Source organism: Pithys albifrons, chromosome 27 (assembly GCF_047495875.1).
Source record: "Pithys albifrons albifrons isolate INPA30051 chromosome 27, PitAlb_v1, whole genome shotgun sequence".
NCBI classification, from domain to species: Eukaryota; Metazoa; Chordata; class Aves; order Passeriformes; family Thamnophilidae; genus Pithys; species Pithys albifrons.
In genome coordinates, this window is record NC_092484.1 from 3,963,941 (window position 1) to 3,974,365 (window position 10,425).

General features: G+C 51.8%; 1 protein-coding gene across 2 annotated transcripts in view; it reads right to left on the reverse strand.

Annotated features, from left to right (window-relative positions):
• Window positions 1-2,970, reverse strand: part of INSR (insulin receptor) — a 73,623-nt gene extending 70,653 nt beyond the window's left edge. Inside the window, exon 1 of one of the 2 annotated variants that reach the window (XM_071578248.1) lies at window positions 2,566-2,970. In XM_071578248.1, coding sequence (XP_071434349.1) covers window positions 2,566-2,647 — 82 coding nt within the window. In that variant the 5' untranslated portion in view covers window positions 2,648-2,970. Of the gene's footprint in view, window positions 1-499; window positions 518-2,565 lie in introns of those variants that run through there. The other variant, XM_071578249.1, reaches the window with a different exon arrangement.
• Window positions 2,971-10,425: the final 7,455 nt, after the last annotated feature.

A 10,425-nucleotide genomic window follows, 5' to 3' on the forward strand; every position in this document is an offset into this window, starting at 1 on the left:
ATTATATTTACAGAGAAATAAAAAATTATACAGACTTGTTTCTCCTCCCAAAACAAGACATATGGATCTTCATTTTACTTACAGGTTGGGTCTCCTTTCCTTAACCCTTGCTGCTACTCCTGTCAGCAACTTCTGAACTCACCAAACACCTTCAGTCACACACCCAGAGTTCTCACACAGAGTATCCCTGAAACACTTCAGGGATGGGTTGAGGAGGAAAAACTCAGTGTCTGTATCCAAAGGGTGCAAGTGTGAACTTAACCCATCCATCCTGCTTTTCTCCTGAACATTCTACATGTTGCTTTGCCCTAAAGGCAGCAATGGGAAGGGAAAGACAGGGGCACAAGGCACACCATGGATGGGAGAGCAGCATTATAGAATCACAGAATCATAGAATCAGTTGGGTTGGAAGAGACCTCTGAGATCATCAAGTCCAACCCTTGATCCAACCCCACTTTGATTACCAGATCATGGCACTCCGTGCCACGTCCAGTCTCACCTTAAAAACCTCCAGGGATGGAGAATCCACCCCCTCCCTGGGCAGCCCATTCCAATGCCTGATTATTCTCTCTGGAAAGAACTTCTTCCCAAGGGCTGTCCCTGTGAGGCTCCAAGGAAGCTCCTCCACCAGTCCAGTTGCTCAGGGAACAACTTGTTTGTGCAGCTCCTGTGGGTGCATTTACCCCCGAGCCAGCCTGGTGCCCTTGTAGGTCTGGGTTGTTTTCCATCCCCACCGTGGAGCTCCCAATCACTCCCAGAAAATTGAGTCAAACTCCACAGCAACTGAAAAACTCCTGAATTAGGTGCCTAATGGCCTGTAAAATACCTCACAAAGCATTTGCACTGGATGAATGATATGAAAATATTCCAGCCCAGACTTTGCTTTGGTATCTTGTGCTCCTGTTTCTCCATCCCTGAACTCCAGAGCAGGCAGAGATCCCGCCACGCAGCAACACAGCAGAGATTATGGAGTTAAATCACAAACACAGCTGAACCCCAGAAAGCAAATATGATTTGAATAAATAACTAAACGACACACTTCACTGTAGCAGGAATAATAAATGTTTTCAAATTGGGAACTGCTGGGCTCAGGCTGTACGTGCATTTATTTATTCATCATTAGTGCTGCCTTTTCCCCCTCTGTTGGGAAGGGGAAGGTTTGCTCACCCCAGTGGGACTGACCCTCCAAGGCAACACCTTTGGCTTGGAATGTAAAAACACCTATGAGGAAGAAATTGGGGAGGTTTTGAAATATGTAACTTGTCCTACTGCTGGGAAAAGAGGCTGTTTTCCCTGAACACCACACACATCCCAAGAATCATCCATCACTGGACTGTCTATCCTTTAACCAATTCTGGTATCACCTTTTCCAGTGGGAATGTTAACAGGCAGATTTCCTATGGGAGTGATGATCCACAGATCCAGTCAGCTGCCTTTAAATAAATATTTCCCTTTTGTTAAAAAATTGTAGAAATCACCCAAAATTAAAGGGCCTCTAATTAAAAGGATTTCCTAAGCAAGTTTATTTAACATAACCCACCAAAACAGCTCGTAAGGCTTAACCTCGAGCCAGCCGTGGGTTTAACGAGCTTGTGACCTCCAGCACAACATCTTTACTCCCCTTGTGTTGTGTTTTACGGGCCCTGGTGTAAACACTGACCGTCCCCTCGGAGCTCTGCCCCCTTAATACCTGCGGATTTGGCAGCGCTACCCAAAGTGGTCAGAGACAAAACCTCGGCGTTTGGCCACGCTAAACCCTCCTGAAATCGGAGCCGGTTCTGAGGCAGCCGAGGAGAGGCGAGGGCAGAGGGCTGGGAGGGACCGGACGGGACCAGGAGGGGACCGGGAAGGGGATCCAGGGAGGGGACTGGGGTGGGCGACCACGGGACCCAGGAGGGGCGAGCAGGGCAACGGGTAGAGAGGAGGGGACCGGCGAAGGGGACCCGGGAAGGGGACCTGGACAAGAGGATCAAGGGAAGGGGTTCGGGGGAAGGGGCTCTGGGGGAAGGGGCTCTAGGGGAAGGGGACCCAGGGGAAGGGGACCCAGGGAGGAGGCTCATGGAAAGGGGATCGAGGGAAGGGGCTCCGGGGAAGGGATCGAGGGAAGGGGCTCAGGGGTAGGGGCTCAGGAGGAGGAACGCCGGGAATGACCCCGGGGAGGGCCGTGTCGGCCCCGCTGCCCCCCGGCCGATCGCCCTCCTGAGCGGGCCCCGCGGGCCGGGACGCGCCGCAGCGACCCCCGGGCGGGCCGGGCACCGATCCCGCTCCGGCCCCTGCCCCGCTCCGGCCCCTGCCGCGCTCCCGCTTCGGCCCCTGCCCCGCTCCCGCTCCAAGCCCGGCCCCGCTCCCGCTCCAACCCCGGCCCCGCTCCGGCCCCAGCCCCGGCCCCGCTCCCGCTCCGACCCCTCTCCGGGTGAAGGTGACCCGGGAGCGCTTCGGGCCGAGCCGCGCTGCCCGCGGGCCCCGCCAGGTACAAAGGGCACGGCCGGGCCCCGCCGCCCCCTCCCTTCTCTCCCCTTCCCTCTCCCCCGTTCCCCCGCTCCCTCCCGCTGGGCCCGCACTCACTCTCTCCGCGGCCGCGGCCGCACCACGCTCCCAGCACCACGGCCACGGCCAGCGCCGCGGCCGCCGCCGCTCTCGGTCCCATTGCCCGCGGCTCGGCCGGCGCCGCCCGGCGCGAATCACACCCCGCGGGGCGGGCGCGGGGGCCGGGCCCGGCCGAGCATCGCCCGCCGGGGAGCCCCGCGGAGCCCCTTTATACCGCCGGCCCCTCCCTGCCCTGCCCGCCCGTCCGCCCCGGCCCCGCGGCCCCTTCGGCGCAGGCCGCGCTGGCGGCGCCCCGGCCAGTAAACAAGGGCTGCCCCCGTCAGCTGCGAGCCGAGCCGAGCCGAGCCCAGCGGGGCGGCCGCAAGAGGCGGCGCGGAGCGCGGGGACGGGACGGGATGGGATGGGACGGGCGGGGGAGGAGCGGCGGCGGCAGCACCGGCCCTCCAACCCTGCTCCCTCCCACAGTCCTCCCTCCGTCCCTCCCTCAGTCCTCAGTCCTCATCCATCCATCCATCCATCCATCCATCCATCCATCCATCCATCCATCCATCCATCCATCCATCCATCCCTGCCTCATCCTTCCATCCATCCCTCCTTCCCTCAACCCTTCCTCCACCACTCTATCACTTCCTCATCCATCCCTCTATCCATCCTTCTCTCATCCTTCTTTCATCCCTCCATCCCTCCTCCCTCTCTCCCCCCTCCATTGCTCCCTCAGCCCTCCCTCTGTCCCTCCCGCATCCCACTACCCCTCCCTCACCCCTCCCTCCCTCCCTCTCTCCCTCATTCTTCCATCCGTTCCTCCCTCCATCCATCCCTCCCTCCCACTGCAATCCCACCCCAGCTGTCTCACCCCCTCCTGGGGAGCCACTGTGGCCCCAGTAGCATTTGAGACAATAAAACCGGGGAGCTCAGCCAGCAGCATCTTGCCCCAGTTTTGGATTGAAATTTAGGTATATTAGGAAGGGGTTCTTGGCTGGGAGGGTGGGCAGGCCCTGGCACAGGTTTCCCAGAGAAGCTGTGGCTGCCCCATCCCTGTGAGTGTCCAAGACCAGGCTGGACAGGGCTTGGAGCAATCTGGGCTGGTGGGAGGTGTCCCTGCCCATGGCAGGGGGTGGGAATGAGGTGGTCCCCAAGGTCCCCTTCCAACCCAAACCATTCTGGGATTCTCTCTCGCTGTCCCCAGTGCCCACAGCCCAGCGCTGCTGCCCAGCTGTGCCCATGTCCCTCCTCCTCATTTGGAAAGGATGAATTGCCCCAGAGGCCCCTGGACAGAGCTTGGGGTGAGGGCACTGCCCATCCACCAGCACTGCTTTCAGTATCACAGGGCCCAGAGAGCCAGTGCAGATTCCTGGTTCTTCTTCCAGTGGGATTCACCATTTGGTGCCTTCTTTACTCATCTCTGTGTTGTGCTCACGCTAAGCCACGACAGCACGTTGTTTCCTGGCAACTTCAGTAATTTTATCTGGCTCTTGCTTTCAGCCATTTCTGCAAGACAAATGAGTTACAAACTGCTGGAATAAAGCTTTTTCTTTTAATTCAAAAAATGCTTGGTAAATAGACATTTTTCTTTAAAGTCTTTCCCCCACCATCTTCAACTCAGGACAGATCTCACTTCTGTATGACATTGTGGCCCAGTGGTGACCAGCAGGTCCTGTGCCTGGACACTGCATTGCACTGTGAGTTTTAACTAATTTGTGTTACTTTCCCACGTAAAGAATTGCTGCAGTGGTCACAGGGCTGTGCCACAGTGGGACCAGGAGGAGGACTGGTCAGTGAGATCAGGGTGTGATTCACTTCCTGACGCTGCCTGAGGTTTCCCTGCTGGACAGAGTAAGGCCAAGGGCCTGCTTTGACCAGCAGGATTAGCTGAGCTGGTACCTGTGCAACAACAACCACATCCATTTGCAGGCTGTCTCAGTGCAGAGATGAAAGGCTCAGCCTACGTGGGGATGGTTTCTCTGCCATCAGCACAGCAGATGTGTCTGCACAGCACAGGAGCTGTTGATTCAGCGTTGCTGCGTCACAGGTGCCGTCATGGGAAGGCAATGCCCCCATTTTCTGCCCATTTTCCCAAATCCACCCTGCTGCCTCCAGCTCCCCAGTGCAGGCTGACTGGGAACCTCACTCATTCCAGAATACTTCAGGAAGTAAGAGTACTTAAAGAATGGAAATAAACAACAAAACTTTGTATTCTCTGCTTGCAAATTAACCTGCTTTATGACTGTAGACTTTGCATAAAACAGACAGAACCAAACATCACCCAGACAGCTCGGGCTATGTGGAACTTATACTCTGACTCTAATAGCAACCTGTTCCTGCTTACTTATGTTCTTATTGCCTTTCATGTAATAATGATATCAGCTTACACATTGGCACAGGAGGATTAGAGGCTGCAGATTTATTATCTTTCCTTAAAATACTATTTTTAGTTTCTAATTACTGATTAAGAACATCAGGGTGCAATCTTTCCAGCATCTTTCCTATGCACTCACTGCTACATATTCATCACGCTACAGTGCACTTGGTTTGCAATCAGATAAACCAGCAGGAGCAATGTGGGTGCAAAGAAACTAAACCAACACCTGCTTACTCTTTTTTTTTCCTAATAGCTGCAATGCAGGCTCTTCCCTCATTCCTGATTCAAGAAACTACTAAAAATCAGTAGTTTGATATATTAAATATCGACAACAGTCATGTTTTGTTCTCTCCTCAATGGTTTAGTTAAAATAACTTGGATAACAGCAGGGATAAGTGTCTACTATGAACTATGGGGGTTCAGTTCTGGATCCTCCTAATAAAATAAATATAGAGAGACTTGCACTCGTCTATCTGACCCATCTGACCCCACAAAGACTTAGTTATTTTGGTTTGGTCCGCTCCTTGTTTGAATCCCAGAATGGTTTGGGCTGTAAGGACCTTACAGCCCATCCAGTGCCACCCCCTGCCACGGGCAGGAACACCTTCCACCAGCCCAGGTTGCTTCAAGCCCCATCCAACCTGCCCTTGGACACTCCCAGGGACGGGGCAGCCACAATGTCATGTGAAAAAGGGGCAGAAATCCAAAGATTTCTTGTGCCACCTGTATTAATATATTTTTATTTGGTGTGTCCCCAGAACATCAAAGCCTTTTAAAGCCCAAAACAGTCTCTCTGTGCCTCACCTAAAGAGACCCTTCACTAGACAGATTCACTGTGATGGACAGGACTTTTGATACTCTGATTTGGGAACTGCACTTAATAGCAAGGGACAACCTCCTCCATAAAGTTCTCCTATAAATTACTTGCTGCCAGCACCAGGAACAAACCGGGCTAACTCCAACAGATCCCCAAATAGCTTTAACTAATAAAGTATGTGACAACTACCGTGGGTTTCATGTCGCTGGTGATAACATTTAACTGCATGATTGTACTTAACTAATAACAAAAAACAGCACAACAACCTAAGCCTCAGTACAAAACTCAAGCAACATCCCCTCCACCACAGATCAATTTACAAAGACTAGAACAAACCCTAAACCCCCTGGTTAACACAAAGCATGAAAGAAAGAACACAGCTGTGTTCCACTAACACACATTTTAAGTCGCTAAGATAAGGGACTGCACACCTTAAAGCAACCACTAACAACGAGTCAGCAATAAAGTGCAGTGTAACAAAATCAAACAAAAACAGAATATAAAGTAAGATACATATATACCTGGTACGTTACAAGGTGTAGGCCAAGGTAAAATTAGTATCAAAGTATCATTAGTAAATAAGGTTGTCTATGGGGCAAAAGTGAAAGATGTTAATCTACAAGGTATAAGGCATACAAGGTGTAAGGTACAAGGTACAGAAAAACAGAGTAACTGGTTCCTCATCCCTACATTGTCCAAAGGACTGAGAGGAGACAGAGCAGCTCGTTGGTTACTCCTGCAGAGATGATGGAACTTCTCTCCCTGGTTTTTGCTCATGTCTGATCTCCTTTCATACTTTTTTTCTTAGGCAGTTTGAGTGACTATAGTCAATAATATTTTTGGGGGGTGATAAACAGATGACACAGGCCTAAGGGTCAGCTCCCCGTGTTCCTGCAGGATACTGTGAAGAAATGCTATTTCCATAAAACTCCTTTCTCCCTTAATCCTATCCATCTGTTGCTGGGAAATCTCATTTTGCTGAGGAGTTTCAGAAAGCCTCTGGGGTCTCTTTGTCCCTTCTTGTATGACCATTATCATCTGAAAATGGTTTCTGGGACCACGCCCTCCAGGTGCTGAGGTGATGAATGGGTCTGTCACCCTACACACAGCTTCGCTGGGCAACCTGTGCCAGGGCCTCACCTCTCTCACAGAGAAGAATTCCTTCCCAACATCCCATCTAGCCTTGCCCCCTGGCAGTGAGGATCCATTCCCCCTTGTCCTGTTGCTCCAGGCCTTTGTCCAAAGTCCTACTGCTCTGCTCTACAGATGCCTCCATATGAAACCAATCCAAGTGTACCAACTTCCTGACAGATCCCAGCCCCTCCAGATCAGCGCTGCCAGGAACTGAAGTCCTTGGAAGCCCATCCCTGGCAGCCACATCCCTGGAGCAGGAACAAATAGGGAAGGTGAAGCAAAACCAGCCTGGCATTGCAGCAGTGACATCCTTGTACTGACACAAGTGCACATGGAGAGAGGACAGGGCTCAGCTTCCCCATCACCAACATTTGCTGAAAGCTTCACACCTGGAAAACTAAATACATCTTCCTCTCTATGCACTGGAACCAAAGTCACAAGGGCAGATTTTAGGTTGTGGTTTTTTAACCTTCCTAATTAATCAATCTAGGAACAGTCAAGGAACACAAACCTTGTGGCCAAAAGGAGCTTTAGAGCAGTTGACTCACCAAAAATGTACATTGGTACTAGTTCTAAATACTAAATAGCTGAAAGACAGTTCAGGAGCCAAAGCCACACAGCAGAAGGCCAAGCTGAGGGTCAGAATTCTCCCTTTCTCTTCACCCATTCAGTGGTGGTCTTCTCTCAACAACAGGTTGCAGCTGCCTGGGTGAAGAGTTACCCCATGGCCAGGGTTGCTTGTTTTTGTGGATTTCCAGACACAATTTCCTGCTCACAAGTTTCTCACCGTGCAGTACTCACGTTGTGCAGCCTCTTGTCCTTTGAAGATGCAGCAGAGCTGCTGCTGAAGCCAACAATAGCCAAGATTCTGCACCACTGGCAGGATGTTGCTGCAAAGGTTACAGAATTGACTTCTCAGTGACTAAACCTAAAGCTGAGAATACAGGAGAGCTGACCTTGAAAAATTATCTCATCCTGTTCAGAGTCACACAGAACATTTGCCAAATCTCTTGATATAAAATATTTCACGTCATGGATTGACAGAGTTCCTTTCTTACCCTTCCTTCCGTCCACACCAAATCCGATAAGTGACTCTTCTCTTCTCGATGGGAGAAGGCTCAGAGGATGGAGATCCGGTCACTTTACGTGCTAAGGACACAAGTCCCAGCTTTTTACTGTTGAAACAGGAAACATTGTCAGATCCTTCTGGAGGATTCTATTGTTACATGAGCAAATAAAATTCTGGCCAAGGTGAAAATGGCAGAGGGCATCTCTCTGCTACATGCAGGTCTAAGACCCTGGAGATGAAGGATGCAAAGGAAATCACAACTCTCCGTGACCAGCTGCAGCACTGCCTTATTTTATCCTTTTTTGTCTGGTTTCTGGGTTTGTTCAATTTGATTTTTGGATGTCACAGAGGCAGACAAAATACTGGACTTTGCATTCTTTGCCAGAGCATTTTTGGTCTAACTCAGCATCAAACTTTTCCTCTTGGAAGAACCAAATACCAGTGAGAGCTCCCACCGTGGGCTGGCAAGTGGGGCTTGGAGTTGTGTGACAAATTTGGCCTTCTCATCCTCCATCCTCTCCTACGGCTTCTGCCCCACCCCTGGACCAGCCCCAGGTGTGGTTTGCACAACCTGCTGCCAGGCACCCTCTTCTTTATCAGCCACCACGTGCGAGGCAGCGGCCGCAGCCGCATCACCCACGCACAGCACGGGCACAGCAGAACAGCCACGGCCATGCTGGCTCCATCCACAGCTCACACCCTCCTACTGTGGTCCTCTGTTTCCGTACACTAATGCACGTTTTTGCTGATGCAGAGGCTAATTTGGAGGGACTGCTGGCCCTGCTGGCAGCAGGGATTGACAAACCCCACGTGCCCCTCGCTGCTTTAGCTCCCGGGCTGCATTTTGGAGGACCCAGAACTCCCAGTTCCCGTTCGATAACCGGTTTGTTCTGTCGCTGGGAGACACGCCCTCCCTCTGTAAATGTTACAAACCAGGCGTATCTGATCCATTATTCACCAACTGCTGCTGCTGCTTCCCACTTCCAGCTCCTATTAGAGGGAGCGCTCATGCCAGAAATGTCACGGTGGCATCATGTGACAGGTGGTATTGATTTAGCTGTGGCGGGTTTTAATGTCACTCCTGTTCAATGGGACACAGGGCGAGAGCACAGGGAGCCTCAGCAGTGGGGCAGGTCAGGACAGGAGCTCCCAGCCAGCCCTGCACAGCCTGCAGGGCTTGGGAATGGCAGAGACTCTGCTGCAGACCAGGATATTTCAGTACCTGCCACCAGCTGCTAGAGCATCGTGGTTACATTTGTCTTCATGATTCATAGAACTCCAAAATGGTTTGGGTTAGAAGGGACCTGAAAGCCCATCTACTCCCACCCCCTGCCATGGGCAGGGACACCTCCCACCAGCCCAGGTTGCTCTAAGCCCTGTCCACCCTGGCCTTGGACACTTCCAGGGATGGGGCAGCCACAGCTGCTCTGGCCAAATTGTGCCAGGGCCCCACACCCTCACAGGGAGGAATTTCTGTAAAAGTAACTAGATTGCAACTATTAATCATAAGACTTGATTCATGGCAGGTTTAGAGCAGACAAAGAGAAGGGATTGTCACGCAGTGAACGCCCAGGAGCAGAACCCTGCTCTGCCCACTCCCTCATTTTCACTCTTTACAAGGTAATTCCCTTTTGGCAGAATAGCTGCCAGTTTTGGAAGGCTACTCCCAGGCTCTCAAGTCTGATGCACAGAGACTGAAAAGTACACCCCAGGGGACACGTGCCCAAAACCAGCTGGGCCTGCCAGGCCACAGGAGCCGCTGTATCCGTGTTCTTCTTGTGCCATTCCAACCTATTACCTGCAAACAACCCTTCCAGAACATCCCATCTGGCTGGGACTGAGGACTCTGCTTAAACACTGAGTATTGTAACACACAGTCTCTGCCACCAAGGATGTTTGCCAGAAAAGCTTAGACTGACCCAGAGTCCCTGCTGCTGCCAGACTCTGAATCAGAGCATTCACCGGCCTGACATAACCCAAACCTCCAAAGATTTTTGATTTCATTTTCCTTGCTGTCTCAAAGTGGGTAGTCTGCCAAGAAGCCAAGCAAGGCCCAGCCCTGTGCCTGATAAACATCTCTCCATCTGGATTTCCCAAGCCTTTGGGAAAGTTAAGCAACTCTCACAGAGAGTGATTTCTATATATAACATTATTCTGTGGAGAGCAGCACACCCGAGCCCCGTGCCATGGAATGGGGCTGAGGCTGGAGCAGCACAGCATCCACCACCCCCCATGGGTTAGTCAAAAATAAGAACTGTCATTCATTTGGGAAATGTCACAAAGCTTTGAGTCATTGTTTATTCTAAATACTACCGGCACCCATCTTCAAAGTGGTGTTGAATTACTGTAATTGCTAAATGAACTCAAGGAAAGGAAGGCAACAAATGCTGTGTGCAGGGATTGCTGGCTGCTGAGCCAAGGGATCCGTTGGGTTTGGGACAGGAGGGAACATTCTTCCACCCAGGCAGAGAACCCCCAGGAAGCAGAGGGAGGCTCAGG